General features: G+C 35.1%; 1 protein-coding gene across 1 annotated transcript in view; it reads left to right on the plus strand.

Moving 5' to 3' along the window:
- LOC309869804 (uncharacterized protein) overlaps positions 1-23,055 on the plus strand; it is a 66,002-nt gene that overhangs the window by 37,213 nt on the left and 5,734 nt on the right. The window contains exons 7-9 of the mRNA XM_082741454.1: positions 955-1,029; positions 9,129-9,220; positions 13,927-14,006. Coding sequence (XP_082597580.1) covers positions 955-1,029; positions 9,129-9,220; positions 13,927-14,006 — 247 coding nt within the window. The remainder of the gene's footprint in view (positions 1-954; positions 1,030-9,128; positions 9,221-13,926; positions 14,007-23,055) is intronic.

Raw genomic sequence — 23,055 nt, forward strand, 5'->3', positions numbered from 1 at the left:
ATGCTGGAAGGGGTTATGGAGCTCTGTGGGGTCTCTTTTGCATGGCACTAATTCATTCAGGATGTCTCCACCCTCAGGAGCTCTCGAAGGCCTCAACTTCCAATACCATCAGTGTGGACAGTAGGGTTTTTACAGATAAATTTGTGTGTAGGAGAATGAACATTCCAACCACAGCATCTATAATTAGTAGATATTTGCCATATTTGTCCTACATGATACAATTCCAAGAGACAGATCAGCTCCAAATTCTGCTGAAAGATGAGTTTGAAGACAGGACGGTTCCGTTAAGGCTGGGCTTAAATAGAACCCTCAAGGAGCTCTTGGGTGGCTCTGTCGGTTAAGGGTCTAACTCTTGGTTTCAGCTCAGATCATGATCTCGGGGTCAGGAGATCCAGCCCTTTGTCACACTCATTATAGAGTCTAATTGGGATTCTCCTACTTCCTCCCCCTTTCCCCTTCCTCCTCTCATATTCTCTCTAAAAAACAAATAAATAAATATAAATAAATAATAATAATAGAAGCTTCAGATGTGCATGTGAACTTAGCGTGCATTATACTTTCTGAATAAAAACAGTGTATGTATTTTGAGTGTGAGTATCAGTGTGTGTGTGTGTGTGTGTGTATGTGTGAGGAATGGAGCTGAGTGGAATGTGAGGTGGAGTATGATTTCTCAGTAACAGGAAATCATTAAGTGCCTACTCAGTGGAGAAGAGAGGTGTTGTAAAGTTGACTTGGAGACCAAAGATTTCTCTGAGCATAATCTTTTTATATTTGTACATAAAAAATGCTACCGACTTAGGATAAATTTTGAAAAATACTTGGAAAAAAATAGTGGAAATGGCACCAAGTTGGAATCAGGGCTTCAGTTTCTAATTCCAGTGACATCCCTGCCCAGGTGTGTGAACTTGTGCGAATCACTTTTCTTCCCTGGACCTCTGCTTCTTTATCTACCAGGTGAACAACCAGGACAGCATGGTTTCTGCATTTCCAGCTCTAACAGTCTGTAAATCTATGATGGCAACCATTTGGGTAAGCAGAAAAACCATCCGCATTAATGTCAGGCCTTTGTGACATGAAATATGTTACTGAGCCTCCCAGAACCCCATTTCCTTATCTGTAAAATGAAGGTGATTATATCTACATCCCTTCTTTGTGAAAGTAAAAAAGAGATAAAATGGTCAATTGATCAGTCCAGTGCCTAGGCATTAATGAACTTCCAAAAATGGTAAACTGTAATTAGGGCTCAAATCATCTGCATGAAACTATATCACCCACTTTAGACTCCAGGAATTCCCCTTTCTTTTGATCTCAGCACAGTTCATGACTGAGTCAACCATTTGGTCACTGTTCTGCCATGTGACAGTCTTCCATTTATGTATGTATTAAATATTACCTAAATACTATGTTACATTACTAGTAATGATATTAGTGACCATTTACCTATTGCCGATTCTGTGCCAGTCACTGTGCTAGGTAATTGTATAGAGTCCTCAGAGCCTCAAAGTGAGGTAGGTGTTTCGTTGCTTGAGGTTTAGGGCCAGGTCATATTTCATTAAATACCCTCACAACACCAAGCACAGTACCTTGAACACAGTAGACACTCATTACATATATTTTTGATTGACTGAAATGTGGCAGTGGGTCCCCTGCATCTCCCTCTAATGTATGTAGTTATTTGATTTATAATAAATTTCTGTCCCTGGCTTTGGTCAGCTATTGAATTTATGTTTGACAAGAAAACCATAGAGTTTGGCAACTCTGCAGTGATAGGTGATGTGTGATTCATTTGGGGGAAGAATAGACATTTCTATTCAGACTTTGAATTCCTGGGTCTTATGGTTAGTTAATCATGTCTATAGGAATGCATGACTGAGCAGACAGATTCAAAGGTAGGAGACTTTAATCTAAATTACTCCATTGTGTGTTTCCAGATATCATCTTGTTACCCATTGGTAATATTTTCTATAGCCACTGCTCAAATGTACGAGATGAATACAGCCTGGCGTTTATTCATCTTAAGAGAAATTCTGTAGTCCAGGAAGCAGGGTCCAAGCTGGAAGCAGTGGGTACCTAAAATACAGAACATTATGATCCTTCAAAGCTGCCAGGATATTCCTCCCAATAAGTCACATCTCTCTGTGTCCCCAGGAAGCTGCTTGGGTTGACACATAGTGGGATACTCGCGGGAACACACTCTTTGCAAAAGAAGCTCCAAGGCAGGAATTAAAAACGGCTCTGGAAGCTTCTCAGCAACAGAGGTAACAGGGTGAGAGCTGGCAGGCGTCACAGAGAGCCACCGTTCCAGCTGCCTCTCTCAACCCTTGCCCCCAGGAGACTGGCACAGCAGTTCCTCCTCAAGTAATTACTCTTGGCCTCCTTAAATTACCCCCCGGTTCCCAGTGGATGTTTTTCTTCACTTCCTCTTTGAAATCACTTGAGTCTAGTGGTTGAGCCAGGGGAGTAGTATGGTAGGTGCTAAACAATTCCAGTCTCACCCGTGGGAGACATGGCCCTGTAAATCCTTTCAAAGAGGGCCCACCAAGTCCTTCAGAAGGAAAAGGCAGTCAGTGACATGAATACAATTATTGTAGTGGAGCAAAATGTGTGACCCGTCGGGATTCTGTTAAATCCAGCAAAAGGGAATGCCACAGTTAAACCCATATCCCTGGGGAGCACTAACCCTGAAGCAGACTTATTAATTAGGGCTTCTGAGGGGCACAGAAAATGTGGGGGTAGGAGGGTCTTTCAGTTACAGAGACAGAGCTCCTTTCTAGTCTAGTCCTTTCCATGGGGGCAACTCCCGTATCTTTCTTCTTCTTCTTTTTTAAAACCAGTTTCAGCTACATGCTCACAAAATCCCTGTTGTGCCACAGCATTTTCAGTTCAACCTGAGAGCAGAAAAAGGTTTTTAAAATGAATCAGTAGGTGGAGCTCTTTCTTTTTATTTACGTTTCGATCCCAGATCCCATTTTTAGTGAGGGACACAGAGCTTTTGAATGAAAAAATAGGCATTTTAAAACTGAAAACACATATACGATGTGCTTTCCTAATTGAAAGGGTATATTGTGAAATCATTACTGTCACAGAACATTTGCGTTGCATGCGAATGCTAAAGTAAAGAAAATATATAAACCCAAATTGACTTTAGCAATTTGAAAGTGATAGTGGACATCTGTGTTCAATAACTTTTTGCTGGTAACTGGTGTTTAATATTTCATGTCAAATCAAGAAGAGTGAGAGAAGGTTCTTGAACACAGAGACGGCTGGCAGTTTTGCAGCACAGCCTGCCCTTTGTCATACTCACCATAAAGAAACTTGCTGCAGGGAGGGCTGAAACTGCACCAGAGTGACTCCTTTCTCGGAACTTATATAAACTTACAGAATACACGGGTCTCTATTTTCCTTTAGAATGATGTCTATAAGGAAAAAAAAAAAGGTTAAAGGACTTCCAAAGCTCATTATTTATTTAAGGGAAGAAGGGGTGTGTGTGTGTGTGTGTGTGTGTGAGTGTTGAGGGTCGAGGGCTCTTGGAAGAAATTACAGAAGAATAAATCATCTAGAACAAATCTTACCTTTGTGTTTTCATCAATCCTGATTTTTTCCTAATCGGTGTGCAGTGATGTTTAGGAAGTTGTTTGCCAATAGAAACATACCTTCTTAAGGCTCACGATGAAGTATGTCTAGATAATATTTTAATGTTTATGTAGTTGGGCAGGATGGGGAGTGGAGAGTAGGGAGCAAGAGCTTTTAATTTTGTTACTTTGTAATTTCTTTTTCTACATCATCCTAGATAGGAAATCTTGATTCTAAATGCATGTTTGTCTTAGCAACAAATGAGATCAAAGGAAGGACAGAGAGGACAGCATCATTCTTTGAGTTCATCATGGGATTAGCACTTAGTCCTTAAAATGACCTGTTGGTCATGTTAAATATTGCTAACCTCAACATCTTCCATTCAGTTTTCGGAAGACTGGACCCTGGAGCTACCTGGAATTACGTACAGTGAAAGTAAAATAAGAAGGTCTATAGAGTTTGAGATACTCTAGACATCTGTGCATATTTTATATTCATGTTGATATAAGAGGACTGTATATCTGGGCAAAGAAATACTTCCTTTCCCTTCTCTAATAATAATGCGGTCCTAGAAAGACCAAATCCTTATGTAGGTAGATGCTCTTCTTTATTCTAAAGAGACAGATTCCAGTAACAGAAAAGCAAGATGAAGAAAGAATCCAGAAAATTGGAATAAATTACTTGTGTGCTTAAATTCATCTAACTTAGTTTTGAGAATGAAAAGAAATAAGATTAAGCAAGTTATTTAATTTTCTAAAGAAAAATCTCCTCTACCCACCCCAAACTGTTAGAACTAATAAATAAATGAATTAAGCTTACAGAATACAAAATCAACACACAAAAATTAGTTGTGATGCTATATATTAACAATGAACTACCAGAAACAAAAATTAAGAAAACAAATCTATTAATAATTACATCAAAAAGAATAAAATACCCGTGAATAAATTTCACTAAGGAGATGAAAAGATCTATATACTGAAAACTATAACACGTTGATGAAGGAAATTGAAAAAGACACAAATAAATGGAAAGATATTCCATGCTCATGGGTTGGAACAATTAATATTGACAAAATGTCCATACTACCCAAAGCAATCTACAGATTCAATGCAATCCCCATCAAAATCCAAGGACATTTTTCACAAAAATAGAACAAACAATCCTAAAATTGTGCAGAACTATAAAAGACCTTTGAATGCCCAAAGCAATCTTGAGGAAAAAAGGAGCAAAGCTGGAAGTGCCACACTTACTGATTTCAAACATCTTTCAAAGCTATAGTAATCAAAACAGTATGGTATTGGTTTAAAACATGAACACATAAAAAAACAGGATAGAATAGAGGGCCCAGAAACAAGCCAACACATACATGAGCAACTCATTTATGACAAAAAGCTAAAAATAAACAATAAAGGATGATCTCTTTAATAAATGGTGCTAAGAAAACTGGGAAGCCACATGCAAAAGAATGAAACTGGTTTCCTATCATAACCCACAGACAAACATCAATGCAAAATGGATTATAGATTTGAATGTAGGACCTGAAATCATAGAATTCCTAGAAAAAAACATAAGGGGGATCCTTTTCTGACATGGGTCTTGGCAATGATTTTTTAGATTTGACCCCAAATGCAAAGGCAGCAAAAACAAAAATAAAGAAGTCAAACTATGTCAAACTAGGAAACTCTTGCACAGTAAAGAAATTCATCAACAAAATGAAAGGCAACGTACAGAATGGGAGAAAACATTTGCAAATCATATATAGATAAGGGGTCAATACCCAAACTATAAAAGGAACTCTTACAACCCTATAGAAAATAAACCAAAAAAATGTCCCATGAAAAAATAGAGGAACTAAATTAACATTTTTCCAAAGAAGACATACAAATGGCCAAAAGATAAATAGAAAGGTACTCAATATCACTAATTATCAGGAAAACTCATATCAAAACCACAATGAGATATTGCCTCACACCTGTTAGAATGGCTGTCCTCAAAATGAGAAGAGATAACAAGGGCTGACAAGAATGTGAAGAAAAGGGAACCCTTGTGCATTGTTGATGGGAATGTAAATTGGTGCAGCCACTATGGAAAACAGCATAGAGGTTCCTCAAATTATTAAAAATAATACTACCACATGATTTAGCAATTGTTTCTGGGTATACAGTTGATGAAAATGAAATTTCTATCTTAAAGAGATATCTTCACTTTCATGTCATTGTGGCATTATTATAATAATATAAATACATAATATATATTATAATATAAATACATAAAATATATAAATATATATATATTTATAAATCAAGCCCATATATAATATATGGGCATATATATATATATATATATATATATATATATATACATATATATACATACCTACACACATATATCACATGATACATATAATGTGATATTTCTGAACCATAAAAAGGAAATCTTGGGGCAACTGGTGGCTCAATCAGTTAAGCATCTTGATTTCAGATCAGGTCATGACCTCAGGGTCATGAGATCAAGCCCCATATGAGGGTAAAGACTGCTTAACATTCTCTCTCTCCCTTTCCTTCTGCCCCTACCCCCTGCTAGTGCATGTGGTCTCTCTCTCTTAAAAACAAAAAAGTGGAAATCCTTACATTTTTTACAACATGGATGGACTTTGATGGTGTTATACTAAGTGAAATAAGGCACACAGAGAAAGACAAAGGCTATATGACCTCACTTATATGTGTAACCTTAAAAAAATCTCATAGAAACAGAGAACACATTGGTGGTTGCTAGAGGCAGGGGCTGGTGGGTGGGGAAAATGAGAAAGGTGGTCAAAGGTGCAAACTTGCAGCTGTTAAGATTAGTAGCTCCTGGGGATGTACTGTACAGCATGGTGGCCATAGTTAACAATATTGTACTATGTATTTGAAAGTTGCTAAGAGAGTAGATCTTAAAAGTACTGATCACAAGAAAATAAAAATTTGTAGCTATGTAAGGTGATGGATATTAACTACACTTGTTTGGGTAAACACTCTGCAATGTATACCATATACCACATCGTTATGTTGTGCACCTAAAATTAACACATTATATGTAAATTATAGCTCAGTAAAAAAGAATGGGACAATTCTATATGTACTGCTTTAGAAAAATCTTGGAAAATCCCTGGAACACAGGAGAAAGCAGAGTAGACAAAAGAGTAGCCACATGCTCAGTGATATGATGGAGTCTAATGGCAAATCAGGCTAATGTTGCAACAGAAATAGATAGTTGCAGGCAAAAATGAGGTGACTGGACATAACAAATCACGTGGAGAGGGTAGAGAACTCTTATTTTCTTTTAAAGTCGTGTTAGCCAATAACATGACGTTTTGCGTTTTGCTTTATGTTTTGCAAAGTCACAATCATCTTGTCATTTGATTGTCATCAATCTCCTATGAGGATCACGGAAATGCCACCATCCTCCTTATTGGGGACACGGGAAGAAAGGTGGCCTAACAGTGGATTGTTGCCAGGATTCCTGGGAACCTTGGCGAGTACGTTTGTCCAAAAAGCAGACAGGTTTTTGGTAGGGCTGGTGGCGGGGTCCTCAGGGCCACAGCCGAAGAGTCCATCTCTTTTTTCCCTCAGGGCAGGAAGCTGCTGTTGTCTGCGAGACTCAGGCATTCAATGTACATCATGCACAGGACCAAGCTGACCTCCCTGTGGGTGTTAAAATGATAGAAAAATGCAGATAACATGCATGGGAAAATAGAGCCTTCTCTTTCTACAGCTGCCAGGGTGATCTGCCTTGAGGCTTAGTCTGTTTCCCATATATTTCTTAAGTAAAATCCCAGCCATTGTGGCTAGTTAAAAGGGTGAAAGAAAAAAGATGTCATCACTCAAATGTTTCCCATGTAGGGTATGTTTATTAGTCATCAGTCTTATATATCACCGTTCAATGGAAAGGTCCACATTTACAGTAACCATGCGCCCCTTCTTTTTCTACAAGCTGCAAGAAAGCCTGGACAATTTAAATGCCTCTATAAGCATCCATTTGTGAGCCATTGTAGCTTCTTGCCAAGTTATTGTGGCATTGAAGTCAGGGGTATGAACAGAACTTTATAGTACGGCTAAAGAAAATGATCTTTCCAGCAGCATATCAAAACGCCCCACTTGCCTCTTCACCCTCAAAGAAGATCCAACACTCAGTCACAGAATATCATCAATTCAGAAAGTCGATTCTCATTTTCTTAGGAGCCTGCTTTAGCCACCGAATTGTAAATCAGCATCATCGGCTGCATGGACAAGTGGGCTCCTTCTCAACTGTGGGTTCCTGTGGCCTATTTCATTAGTAATCACTTGCGTTCTTTTCAATTTTAGGCACTAAGTGTCTTTTAAATCAAAGTGAAATGTGTACTTGGCAACTTCTGACTCAAGCATTTTGGTTCCCCGTAAATCCTGGAAATGACACCAACTGCACTTCACCTCTGGCGTACCTCTTCAAAAACCAGAGTTATGCAAGGAGGAGCACTTGAGAACCAGGGAGCCCTATCCCTCAGAGCCTTCCCAAGTTCTGGGAAACAGTGGCATGCTGAAAATGACAGAAACAAAGCTGCTTAATCACATGGAATTGAGAGAGAGAGAGAGAGAGAGAGAGACTCTGTGTGTGTGTATGTGTGTGTGTGTGTGTTCAAGTAGGCCAAAAAAAGAACCAAACTGGGTTTCACTTCCTAGCAGTCTTAAGCAATAATTTCCTGGAGTTCAATACTGTTTACGCTTTAATGATAACCCATGATTTTTAATTCCGATTTTATTAGAATCCTGTTTCTCACCTTCTTTGTCCTAACCAACTTTTCCATCCAGTTATGCAATTACAAACTCTTCTCCAAAATATTCTCTCATCCAGTTACAAAAAAAAAAACAAAAAAACAAAAACCAAAGTTATTTAAAATTTTTACTTTTTTCTGACTCTCAAGCTTCTTCCTAACACAAACACAAAATAATTGGGCACATTGTGGGTCACCCATGGCAACAGTTACCGTTCTTTTATATTTGACCTTTTTAATGATCCCAGTCAGATTGGAAAGGCATTATTTCCCACTTTAGAAAGAAGAAAACTTGGGCACAAAGGTAGAGAATTGTTGATTGCTGTAGCTGCCTGTGGACATTAGAGGTCAGGAGTCCTCATTCCTAATAAGATTATAATGGTAATCAAAGCTACTGTATGTTGAATAGTGTCCTGGAAACTACAGTCAGTTCTTCACATTTTGTATTTATTTGAATCTTCAGAAAATACTATAAGGTAGATAGAACTCTCACCAGAAATATGGAGCAGGCCTCAAAAGATCACACAGCTAGGAAGCTCAGAGGCCAGGGCACAAACCTAAATCTGCCTAATCCACAAACTGTTAGCTCAGCCTCTGTGCCCCCATACTTCTGGTCTGCAGCTAATGCAAGGACTGTACTAGTCATCAGAAGTAACATTGCTGATCTTCTCTTGATGAATATGTTTTTTATTTCCCTGATTTCTTATAAATATGACTGTGGGGGAAATAAGAGCTGATAATGCATATTACTCACCCAAACAAGGGTCTGGTGATGTCACTGACATCTGGAGAAGAGAAAAACAAGGCCACAGGAACCAGTTCAGAGAATGAGATCAATTGGCATATGATTCCTGGGTAAGTGGAGGTTTCTGTTCTGTATACTGTTACCCACTGAAAAGAACCCTGTGCAAGTACCTGTCAACATAATATAAGGATAAAAGACTGTGTGATATGTTCTCAATGCTACCTCTATGTTGATGTCATTGTCATCTTCCCCTCACATGTCAAAAGACTTATGTGAGAGGGAAAAGCGATTCTAAGCTGGGTAAAGACTAGTACTTTCTATTACTATGAACTTGTCAATCAACTGTCCCATTGTTGTAATTTTTTTTCTTTCTTTTTTTTTTTTTTTAAAAGAGAGCGCCCAAGTAGTGTGTGTGTGTTGGGGGTGGGGGGGGGGATGCGGGGAGGGCAGAGGGAGGGGGAGAGAGAGAATCTTAGGCTCGTTCCATATATTTAATCTATACAACTTGTTAAGTTTAGGAATATAAACACAAACGAAACCATCACCACCATCAAGGCCATAGATAGATATATCCAACACTCCTGGTTTTCTCCAGCCTCTATATTATAAATATCACTTTGGGTGGTGTAGTAAAAAAACACTTAACATAAGATTTATTTTCTTAGAAAATTTTAAATATTGTTATGATCTGAATGTTCATGTCCCCCCTCAAATCCATATGTTGAAATCCTAGTGTGATGGTATTAGAACGTGGGCCTTTGGGAGGTGATCAGAGCCTGAGGGTAGAGCCCTCATAAATAGGATTACTGCTCTTAGGAAAGAGATTCCCCATTACTCCCTAGTCCCTTTTATCATGTGAGGACATAGCAAGAAGGCCCCCATTTAATTAGGAAGAGGGCCCTGTCAAAAATGCAGCCATGTTCACAACTTGATTTTGAATTTCCCAGCCTCCAGAACAGAGAGAAACACATTTCTATTGTTTATAAGTTACTCAGTCTGTGGTATTTTGATACAGCTGCCTGAGTAGACTAAGACAAGTACACAGTACAGTGGCTGGAGTCACTGTGTTGCATAATGCACCTTCAGAATTTGTCTTATCTAACTAAAACTCTGACCACCCCCTCCTCATTTTCCCCTGCCCACAGTCCCTGGAAAACACTTTTATATCGTTTGATTCTATGAGTGTGACTATTTAAAATTATATACATAAAAGAATTACTCAGTATTTGTGTTTCTTTGGCTTATTTCACTTGATAAAATGTCTTTCAACAAATGCATGTTGTCACAAATGGCAGGATTTGCTTCTTTTTTTAGGGTGGAATAATATTCCACTCTCTCTATGTACCACATTTTCTTTATCCATTCATCCACAAATGGACACTTTGTTTCTATATCCTGACTATTGTGAATAATGCTGCAGTGAACATGGGAGTACAGGTATTTTCCATGATGGCTGTACCAATTTGGTGTACATTCTCACCAATAGTATACCAGGGTTCCCATTTCTCCACATTTCATCAGTACTTATTACCTTTAGTTTTGTTGTTGTTGTTATTTTTAATTGCCATTCTAGCAGGTGATACTTCATTGTGGATTTGATTTGCATTTGTCTGATGATTAGTGATGTGAGCACTTTTCATATATCTGTTTACCATTTGTATGTCTTCATTAGAGAAATGTTAATCTGGTGGCACAAAATCTTACATAGTATTCTCTTATGATCCTTTGTTTCCATGGTATCAATTGAATGTCTTCTCTTTCACTGATAATTTTGTTTATATATATCTCTTCTTTTTTGTGTGTAGTTAGCTAAGGGTTTATCAATTTGTTTTTCTTATCAACGTGGTAATTTTAAGTGATCTGTCTTTGAGCTCACTTATTCTTTCTTCTGCTTGATTGAGACTTCTGTTGAAAGCCTCTGTTGATTTTTTTTTCATTGCAATCATTGTATTTTTCAGCTCCAAAATTTGTGTCAATACTTTTATGATTTGTATATTTTTGATGAACTTCTCACTTTTTTACATAGTATTTCCTGATGTCATTTAGTTGTCTATAAGTGTTCTCTTGAGCTTCCTTAAGACAATTATACCGAATTATTTTTCAGGTGGTTCATAGATCTAATTTTCTTTAGAGTCAGTTATTATTTGGTTCCTTGGATAATGCTATGTTTGTCTGATTATTTGTGATTTTTGTTACCTTGCATTGATATCTGTGTATTTGAAGAAATAGTCACCTTTTCTAGTTGTTACAGATTGGCTTCAGTAAGAAAAGGTGGGCAGGCCTGCTTCCAGAGCCCATGAACAAGTAGGCCTCTACTATGGACTATGGGCAGGCAGGCCTGGTGCCTGGGTCTGTGGAAACTAGCTTGTCATCAGTGTCCACTGAGGCAGGCTGGTGCTTAGGTTCACGAGTGTGGGTCTTGAGACTCTGTCCAGGGACCAGCCTGAAACTTGGGTTCACAAGGATGGACCTGGAACCCAGGTTCCCATGGGAGCCAACCTGGCACTGAAATGGGCCTGGATTCTTTTAAACTAGAGAATCAAATGGCATAGAGGCTGAAATTCATGAGTAACCCCTTTATGATCTTATGAGCATGCAGTGATATAACATGATCATTTCCTATATTATTTATGCACATACCTTTGTTATTTAACTGAGAGCCATTTAAAAAATCAGCCTCACTGAAGTATAATGTACATACAACAAAAGCACCCATTTAAGGGTATACATCTGTATAACTGTCCCTGAAAGTATATATATGTGTGTGTAATCACCTCCATAATAAAGATTTGGAACATTTCTGCTATCCCAAAATATGGTCTTGTGCCCTCTCAGTGAATCATGACACTATTCCAAGACTTAGGCAACACTAACCCAATTTCTGCCATTATGATTAAAATTTCATACAAAATGAATCATACAATATGAACACTCTATTTCTGGAGTCATTTGTTTAGAAAAAATGTTTTTTCAAAGTTAACCACATTGTTGCATATATCAGGAATGTATTTCTTATTTTTACATGGTATTAATTGTTTAGCTCTATCATCATCTGTCGGACCCATGATTTCCAGTTATAGAATAATGCTGTTATGGCAGGTCTTTGTATGGATGTATATTTTTTTCCTCTTTGGTAAATTACTTAGTATGCTTGTGATGAGTCATATAATAAGTGTATTTTTAACTATTAGAAACTGTATAAATGTTTTCCAATGGGTTGTACAATTTTACACACCCATCAGCAACATGTGAGGTCCCAGGTTCTGCAAATCTGCACCCTCACCAATACCTTGTATTGTCTTCATTTAGAGATGTGAGTGGATGTGTAATAGTATCTCCTTGTGGTTATAATTTTCATTTACATGAGAACAAATTGCCTTCAGCATTTTTTCCCATAAACTTATTGTCATTTACATGTCTTTGGTAAAAAGAGTGTGCAAGATTTTTGCCATTTAATTTAGGGTTCATTTCTAATTTAATTAGACTTATTTTCATATTATTACATTGTAAATAGAGGTCTTTCTCAGGTATATGTATGGTGAAGATTTTCTGCAAGCTCATGGTTTGCCTATTTTCTTAATAGTGACTTTTGAAGAGCAGTTTTTAATTTTGATGACATCAAATTTGTCAACTTTCTATTGTTTAAACTTCTTATATTCTTTTTAAGAAAACTTTCCTTCCAAGGTCCCCCAAATTTTCTTCTAAAAATGTTTATATTAGCTTTTTATATTTAAATGTTGTTATTTGGGGATGATTTTTACATGCTGCTTAGTTAAAGGTGAGGTTAATACTTTTTTATTTGTTTTTGTTTTCCATACGGATTAGCAGTCTTCTGGCACTGTGTGTTGGAAACACAAGCCTTTCTCCATTAAATTACTTCAGCATCTTTGTTCAAACTCAATTGGTCATATATGCATAGGTCTATTTCTAGAATCTCTAGTTTGTCTCATTGAACTTACTATTTTTTACATCAATGTACTTTGTCTTGGTGTTTTAATTTTATAATAAGTAAACCTTGAAGTCAGATATGTAAGTTCTCTAACTTTTTTTTTCTTTTACAACATTCATTATTCTTTTGACAATCTTAATGCCTTTTGACTCTCCATATGGATTTTAGAACTAGTTTGTTGATTTCTTTTTGTTTAAAGCCCACTAGAATATCGATTTAGATTGCGTTGAATCTGTATCAATTTGAACAACATTGAGTCTTCCAGCCTAAACCACAGTATAATTTCTTTAGTTTAAAGGTCTTTATTTTCTTAAAAATTATTTTTTTAATTTTCTAGAGTACAAAGTATTTTACCCATATTTTATTAAATTTACCCCTAAGTACTTTATACCTTTGATGGTATTGTAAACACTATTTAATTTCAATCTTCATTTTTTTGCATTCATATAAAAATATAATTAATTTTTTCTTATTCTAACATTCTGTGTCATTGCTAACACCTCTTAGTAACTCAAAGAGCAATTTTGTGGATTCCTTATTAACTTCTAGGTTTATGAATATGCCAAAAAATAAAGGTTTATAATTTTCATCCCAATCTTTGTATCTTTTCTTTATTTTTCCTTTTTTAACTGCCTGGAACTTTTAGTACAACATTGAATAGTGATAGTTCTCAATATTTGGTGGAAACATTTCAATTTTTCATTAGTAAGTATGATGATAGGTATAGATTTTTCTTAGACGCCCTTTATCAAATTAAGGAAGTTCCTATCAGTTGTCAATTTTGATGGTTTTAATAATGAATGGGTGTGGCATTTTGTTAACTGTTTGTTTTGTTCTCTACATCTGTTTTTGTTTTGTTTGTTTTAGTAATTTCTACACCCAACATGGGGTTCAAACTCATGACCCTGGGATCAAGAGTTGTATGCTCTTCAGACTGAGCCAGCCAGGTGAACTTTTCTGCATCTGTTTCATTTTTTTTCCAAGTTTTTATTTAAATTCTAATTAGTTAACATGTAGTGTAATATTAGTTTCAGGTGTAGAATTTAGTTTTTCATCATTTAGATGCTACATCAAGTTCTCATCACAAGTGTCCTCCTTAATACACACCACATATTTAGCCCACTTCCTTCTTCATCTGTTTTGATGTTCATGTGATTTTTCTCTTTTTTTCCTGTTGGTACAGTGAATTACATTGATTGCTTTTTAAATGGTAAACTAAATTTATACTACAAGGATAAAGCCTAACATGATGTATTAGCCATTTTAAAATTATTAAATTTGATTTGCTAAAATTTTGTCAAACATTTTTGTGTTGATGTTTGTGAGGATTACTGGGCTGCAGTTTTTCTTTTCTTGAAAAAACCTTGTTTTGAGCATTAATTTACTAGTCAAGCTATCTGGGTACAGAGTTTACTTTTGGAAAGACTTTTAATAACAAATTCAATTTCTTTAATAAATATAGAACTGTTTCTGTATGTTTCAGTCAGTTTTGGTAATAACTCTTAAAAGAATTTGTCCATTTTTTTTGAAGTTGTCAAGTTTATTATCATGACGTTATTCAAAATATTTATTTACTATCCTTTTGGTATGTGTGATATCATCTGTTGAATCTGTTGAATGTTAGTAATTTGGGTATCCTTTTGTTTTTTTCTTTGGTCATTCTAGCTAAAGATTTATCAATTATTTAAAATATTTATCAAGATTTTAAAAACCCAGCTTTTACCCCAATTATTATTATATATTTATCTGTTTTATATTTCATTGATATCTGCTATTATCTGTATTATTTCCTTTCTCCTGCTTAATTTGAATTCCATTTGCTCTTCTTTTACTCATATTTTTCAAGATAGATGTTCAGATAAGTGATTTTGAAAATTTTTCTTCTCTTTATAGGAACTTTTGTGAGTATAGCTTTTCCTCTAATGACAGTTTTAGCTACACCCCACAAATTTTTATATATTTTTCATATTCATTTATTTCAAGGTAATCTGTTTTGGCTTATCTTTGAGTCATGGAATATATCTGGCACCATCTCCCACCTAAGATGAGACAAATTTAATTATCACAGTCTCAGCCATGAAGTATGAGCATCAGGCCACAAATGCAAGTTTACAAAAATTCACTAAAGTCTATTTGGTCTTTCATTACACCATGTGGAATGCTACTTTACCTGTATGATTTTGAGCAAATTTTCTATCCCTAGGGATATGTTAAGGTTGCTAAGATGTTGGTTGGGAAGTGCGGTCATAGATACTGTAATTCATAGGGTATAGCTAGGAAGTCTACAGCCCCCACCTGCATGACTCTTCAGAACTCAGTCTCAGTACCTTTCTGTTTAGATTTAAAATTTACTAAATAAATGTCTATCAAGTGATGTAATGTAGAGCCTTTGTGTCTACTGGAGTGAAGAGGAGAAAAAGGAGAATAATACAGAAATAAAAGATGCAAATTAATATCTTAAAGATTATAACCAGCCTTGGAGATACAAGAGATTTTCAGTAATCAAGGGGTATAACCCACTTTCCTAGAAATGATGGCATCACCCAAAGCCACCTTCCATTATTCATGGAGCCACAAACATTAGAAAGATCATATGTTTTCCATTACATTTGACACCATGACCCTAAAAAGAACAAGTGAATTTGTGTGCCATTACCTGACTTTTCTTACCTTTTCCCTGCTTTATCAGTATTCTTCTTTTCCCAAACATCATCTTTTTCTCTGAAGTCCCATTTCCCCTCTTATATAGAAAATGGCCACAGGAAAGCACATTTCCTTTCCCTGAATATTTGCATTTTAAAAAAATTTAGAGAAATTCTCACTGTAGTGTTGGAATTCTGACATTAGCTAGGGAAGATACCTATTTGGATAGACCTCCATAGCATTCATAAATGATACAGATTCTAGGATGATGATGGTAGCCTTTCCGCTTCTCATTCTTGGAATCTTTTTGAATTAGTCATAATTAGCTAACTAACAACTCCAAATGTTAGGGGCTTAATATAAAAAAAGTTTATTCTCAGGCATACAATAGCCTAATGCAATGTTCTGGGCTGAGTGGTTCTTCTGGCTAGTTTTCTTTCAGAGAGAAATTTCTCTCTTGTGACTTTGCTCTTGTGTAGCTCTACCCTTCTCTGGGTGCTTAGAGTTCTCAAGATGGAACCCTCAGATGAGGAGGAAAGGTAGAGACAGAATGAAGGTTTATTGGTGAGAAGATTATACAGGCCAATTCCAGAAATGGCTCACATTAGTTGTATCTTCAGAACATTTCAAGGGAGACTGGGAAATGTAGTCTGTCTGCTGAGGAAGGAAAGATAAACAGTTTGGTGAATAAATGGCAAGTCTAAGCCACAAACCTGACTCTAAGATTATTCCAAATCTTTAAGGTATCATTTAGAAACCCTCATATGTTCAGATCTCTATTCTGACATTTCAGAAACCTCCAGTCTTTTGTTATTAACAAATTTAATAAAAGTTATTTTATTGTTACTAATGTAACTTTGGTATGGGGAAGGGTGCCTCGAATTACAAAAAATTATTTGGGGCTCAATTTGAAATACATTTCACTATCCCCCATTTTCTAGACTCTGACTAGCCTGGAGTTTCCAAATAGCATTTGAGGGAAAAAACAAACAAACAAACAAACAAAAACAACAGAACAGCTGTTGAGTTTTTTCTTGATATGTTGTGCTTTAATAAAAAGTAAAAGCATTATATTTACATAGTCATCAATTCTAGCCATGATGAATACTTTCTTTAGGGAAAAATAAAACTGCCACAAAACGTTTAGCTCTTCATGACTCCATAAAACTTCCCATTTTTATTGAAAACAGAGAATAAACAAAAGTGTACAATTTCAATAAAGATAGAAATGAAAAGGATCAAAATATCTTTTTTGAAGATTTTTTTTAAATGTATTTCTTTGACAGAGACAGATCACTAGTAGGCAGAGAGGCAGGCAGAGAGAGGAGGAGGCAGGCCCCCACTGAGCAGAGAGCCCTATCGGGGGCTTGATCCCAGGACCCCGAGATCATGACCTGAGCCAAAAGCAGAGGCTTCAACCCACTGAGCCACCCAGGCGCCCAGAATCAAAATATCTTATAGTCATTGCATTATCAATCCTATTTTTTCCCAGTTTAAAGACTTTTTGTAGTTATTATGTTAATTGTCACTGATTCCATAAAGAACCACAACCTATATATGGCTAATCCTAAAGCAAACCCAATATAGGAAAACTTCCACAATATATTTGCACAGCTTAAAACTGAAGAAATAATTGTAAGTTGAATGTCTATCCTTTTTGGTTGGCCTCTTCAGTCTTCCCAGTCATTATTTGTACTGTTAGGCTCATCGAACTATTAGTTGAACATTCAATCATTTTCATTTTAAGGGATGAAATTGACACATGCTGCATTTCAAATATTTCAGTAAATTTTAATTCCTGAAAAATGAAGCCATGGCTGAGCTGGGTTTGGCTCCTAATACTTTAAGGCTCTAATATTTAGTTGATATGCATAGAAATTTCTTTTCCTTGTCCTGAAAAATTGTGGATTTATCTCCTTCTTAAAAATGGGTGAACTGAAACCATAGATAAATTTGAGATTACACCAGTTGAATTGGATACAAAATTCTGAATATACCAAGAAGTATCATATTTTAAAATATTCTTTGTTTCTTTTTTTCAATCATAAGCGTAATGCTATTTCTCAAGTCCCTTACAAAGACTGGCTTCTTTCACATTGTTTTAACATACCATTTTAGAGTCAGTGGTATTTTACAGAAGACAAAAACAGTCAGAGGAAAGCAGTGTGAAACATGATGAGACATACCTCTCCTGGTCTGGAAATTATTTTAGAATCCTTGAAATAATGTATCTTAAGTATCATACTGGGTTATATTGATCTTCCAAATCACAATGGATTATACCCTCAATAATTCCCAATTAGCTGTTAACATCAGAGCAGAGAGCGTATCTTACTAATTTTTTATTTCCAGAATCTTGAACAATATTAACACATAACAGATACTTGATAAATGTGTGGTGAATACATGAATTAATTTATTTCTATTCTATTTTTACAAAAATACCACAAAGTAGCATGACTTATAATCTGATTGCATAAAATACCTTGTATTCCTTTTTTTTATAGGTTACCCTCACCTCTTAACTGCTCAGTTCTCAAATTCCACCACAAATTATCACATGATTCTTAGTATAAAACATTATATGGTACATAATACATGTCTTATAATACGTATTTGCTGAATGGACAAATGGCGAAGTTAAATTAAAAAACAATATAATAAGGGTACCTACATGGTGCAGCCGGTTGGATTTTTGGTTTTGACTGAGGTTATCCTGTATGAACATAGTTTAGTATTTTATTACATGTTGTCATATTAGTTATAAATTAGTCACTTCTAATTAGTCACTTCAAAGATATGGAAAATTATTTCTCATTAAAAAATTATCATCATTTATTGAGTGCTTACTAAATTCCATTCATTTCATACACAATATCCTTAAACAGCCTCTTGTTGCACATCAGTTACTTCTGAGAATTTGTCTCAGTTATCTGTATGCTCTTCTTCTAATCCTGTATTTCTAAGATTGTAAATTTTATGACGGGAAATAAATACTTCTGTTTATCACAACATACTCAATATTTGGTACAAAATCAGTCATATATTAGTTTGAGCAAATATTTATCAATCAGTAAGTGAGCAAATAAATGGACACCAACACCGCATAGTAGATATAAAGGATCCCATCATACCTAACAGAAATAGCTTGGGCTTAGTGGCTGAAAAGAACCTGTTCAAAGTCAAATAACAAGCATAGAGCCAGAATCAGAACCCATATTTTAAAATTTCCAAATCCATGCTGTCACATGCCAAAATTTTCTAGTTCAAGCAAACACAATGTTTCCCCTTCTTGGCTTAGTCTGTCCAGGTTGCGGTAACAAACTACCATAAGCTGGGTGGCTGAAACAATACACATTTATTTCTTGCAACTCTAGAGACTGGTAAATCCAAGATCAGGGTGCCCAGTACCAGGAAAGAGCTCACCTCATCGTTCATAGATGACCATCTTCCCTTGGTGTCCTCAGAGTGCAGACAAGGGCAGAACACCTCTCTAGAGTCCTTTTTAAAGAGAATTAATCCCTTTCATGAGGGCTGAACCTGCATGACCTAATCACTTCTCAAAGGCCTCACTTCCTAACACCATCACATTGGGGATTAGGATTTCAAAGTATGAATTTGGGGGGAGCATAAACATTGAGTCCATAGTATTCCTCATTTATTCTTCAAAATAAACGACAAAGCATGTGTTACTGATTTGTATTAGAGAACTAGGAAAATGTCGCTGAAGAAATAATATGGACTACAGACAAACTGGACCATGGTTAGTTTCAACATTCTCTAAGATATTTCTGGTTGAGAGTGGGAATGAACACATTGTTTAGATTTTGTTAAGTAAAATATGTTAAAAAAAAAAAAAAAAAAGATTACAAAGTCCAAAGCAGTACAGGAAAAAAAGAAAAGAAAAATGATAATAGAAATTTCTACTTCAACAAATCAGTTTTTTAAAAGACAAGAAAGGATTTTAAAAAAAAAGGATAGATGAGCTGAACACAAAAATAAAAATTTGGGGGTGCCTGGGTGGCTCAGTGGGTTAAAGCCTCTGCCTTCAGCTCAGGTCATGATCCCAGAGTCCTGGGATGGAGCCCCGCATGGGGTTCTCTGCTCAGCAGGGAGCCTGTTACCACCCCCCTCTCTCTGCCTGCCTCTCTGCCTGCTTGTGATTTCTCTCTGTCAAATAAATAAATAATCTTAAAAACAAACAAAAAAACCCCACAGTCTCTTGTAAAAAAACTAAAAGAAATATTGGTTGATTATATCAACTAATATGTTAATAATTATAATTTATCAGTTAAAGGCCAAATCTTTCAAAATGAATTAAGGGAATAAATCTATATGTAATTTATAAGAGACACCCCTATTGCATAAAGATTAAAAAAAGGTTGATAACAAAATATTTTATTTTATTTATTTTTAAGAGACTTCATGTATTTATTAGGTATGTATGTATTTATTTATTGATCAAACAGATAAAATATTATTATATATAGGAAAGTTTTGGTAAACTTGACATAGTAGAGATATATAGAAATATATCTACATCCTAAATTATATACATTCTTCTTAAGCACAATTATGGTATTTACAAAAAATGATAACATTTATATTAAGCTATAGACAAACCTCAATTATCTCAGATGATCCTCTAAGAAAATAAAAAAGAAATTAAAGACACCAAAAAGGAAGAAACAATACCAAAAAAATCTAACATGAATTGTTTAATATAATGAATACATATATAGCAAGTTAACAGAATATTAAATTAATATGCAGTAATGAGTAATATTTTTATGGAGTAGCAACAAAGATCAGAAAATAGTTCTTAGACGCCATTTGTAAAAACAATTAAAACTATAATCTCTTAGAGGAAATCAAAGTTGTGCAAGACCTAATGTAATAATATTTTAAAATTTTATTCAAATAATTTAACCAGTACCTAAATTAATGGAGAGATATTTTCTATGAAGACGCAGTCATTGTTATAAAGATATCAAATGTTCCCAAACTGATCTGTACCTTTAATGCTATTCTGATTAAAATTCTAGCCGAGTTTCATGTAGAATTTTTAAATCAGATTCTAATATTTACATAGAAGAAAAAAGAGTAAACATTAGTTATGATATTCATGGGGAGGAAGAATAAAGAGGGATGATTTGTCCTACTGGATATTAAATATTAAGATAAAGCCTTAATAAATAAGAAAGTGTGGTATAGGCACCATGGATACACAGACTGACCCACGAGACAGAATGCAAGTTCAGGCATAGAAAAAACCTTTATAAATACAAGGGTAGCCTAGCAGATCACTGAGGAAATGAAAGACTATTTGATAAATGTAGCTTTTAAAAGTCCCTTTATATTAAAAAATTAAATTAGGACTCTCCTTTCATCATATTAAAGCTAATGATTTAAAGATTTCTATATGAGATACAAAACTGTAAATATTTTTCCAAAAAAATATAGATGAGATCTCTCTGAAATTAGGGTAAAGAAGACTTTCTTAAATAACACATAAAAGCACTAGCTCTGTTGAAAAGATTGATGAACATCATTCTGTTAATCTCTACACCTCAAAAGAAAATGTAAAAACAAGTCACAAGCTCTGAGAAAATATTCACAATACATATAACCAAAAGAACATTATTTTCTCAGATATTAAAAAGAAACCTCCTAAGTCAGTAATACTATTACTCTATAGGAAACTGAGCAAAAGATGAGCAGAAGTTTCACAAAAGAGAAAGATTTTTGGTAAGCAAAGTTTCGAAAAGTAGTTCTATTTCAGTAGTAATAAGGGAAATGAAAATTGAAATGAAATGCGATAGCCATTATTTTACCCACTCCACTGGCAGAAACTAAGAATTTGACAACATGGTAGACCTTTAAACAATGCAGGGGGTTACGGGTGCTGACTAACCTGAAAATCTGCATATAACTTTTGACTCCTTCAAAACTTAACTATTCATAGCCCACCATTGACCAGAAGCCTTCTGGATAGCATGAACTGTTGATTACCACATATTTTGTAGGTTACATGTATTATGTACTATATTCTAACAATAAAGTAGTCTGGAGAAAAGAGAGCATTATTAAGAAATCATAAGGGAGAGAAAGTACATTTATAGTACAGTACTATTAAAAAACCCACATAAAAGTGGACCTACACAGTTTAAACCCATGTGGCTCAAGGGTCAACTGCAGATAGAGAAGATATGGAAAGTCTTAATCATTGCTGGTATAGTTACACCCTTATAAATATCTCCCCTATTTCTACCACAACGCTATTTAATATACACAATTTTACTTCTGTCCTAGTTCTTAGGCTCATCACTGCTGGGTACACTCTTGTGCTTAGTAACACATTTCTTATAATATTTTATATCACTTTACAATGCAATATTATACACATTCTTGTATACATATTAAAAAGAAAACTAAAAATTAAACTAAAAATTAAGAAAACTAAAGGAAAACCAAAGAAACTAAAAGAAAACTAGAAATTAAAAAACTATAGCTACTATCAATATAGCAAGTCAATTAAGAAATCTGTGAATTATATTTGTATTTGTGTTTATACTCTAGGTCCAAAGACTTTAAGTGGATAGAGTCTCTTACTAATACTAACCACATTTGTAAATGAAAGTTTCTGAAGCACTTGAATTACTGCATTTGTATGACATGGGCTCCTGAAATTTCCTTATTTCTGAAATTGTGTTGTAGTTCTCCTAAATGGTGACTATAATCAAGAACATATTTCACAAATTTCAAAATTACTTATTGTGCTTTGCAGTTCAAAAGAGTGATTTTAAATACATTTGACTCTCACAGTAAGCCTGTGTGGTGGATGGATAGGGCAGTTATTACATGGAATTTTTAAATAAACAGAAACTAAGTCTTTAAGAGAGTAAATGTCCTGCACAGCTCCACACACTGGCTGGTCACAAAGTTTGTACTTGACTTCCCACTCCGTCTACTCTCTCCCCTACGCCATCTTACCTCTAAAGATAATAATAAGCTTGTAAGTCTGTGAAATGTTTCACCACTTTCAAAATGCTTTCCATATCACGTCATCTGTTTTGATTCTCACATTCAGCCTTGAGTTCCTTTAGCATATTTCTTTCTTCTCATAATATATAGAGAGCATAATTTAAACCAAACATAGTATTAGCTATGAAAATATAAGTTCTTTCTGCTAGAAAATTACTTGATAGTCAAATCAGAGTAACAAGAAAATAATCTTGTTTTCATTTTGTAAACCCCACAATTATATTCACTGATTTGTCTAACAAACGAGTAAAAGTAATTATTTTGGAATATCTTAGTTTGTTTTTTTTTTTTTTTTTTTTTTTAAGCAAA

The sequence above is a fragment of the Mustela nivalis genome (genome assembly GCF_964662115.1).
Source record: "Mustela nivalis genome assembly, chromosome: 1".
NCBI classification, from domain to species: domain Eukaryota; kingdom Metazoa; phylum Chordata; class Mammalia; order Carnivora; family Mustelidae; genus Mustela; species Mustela nivalis.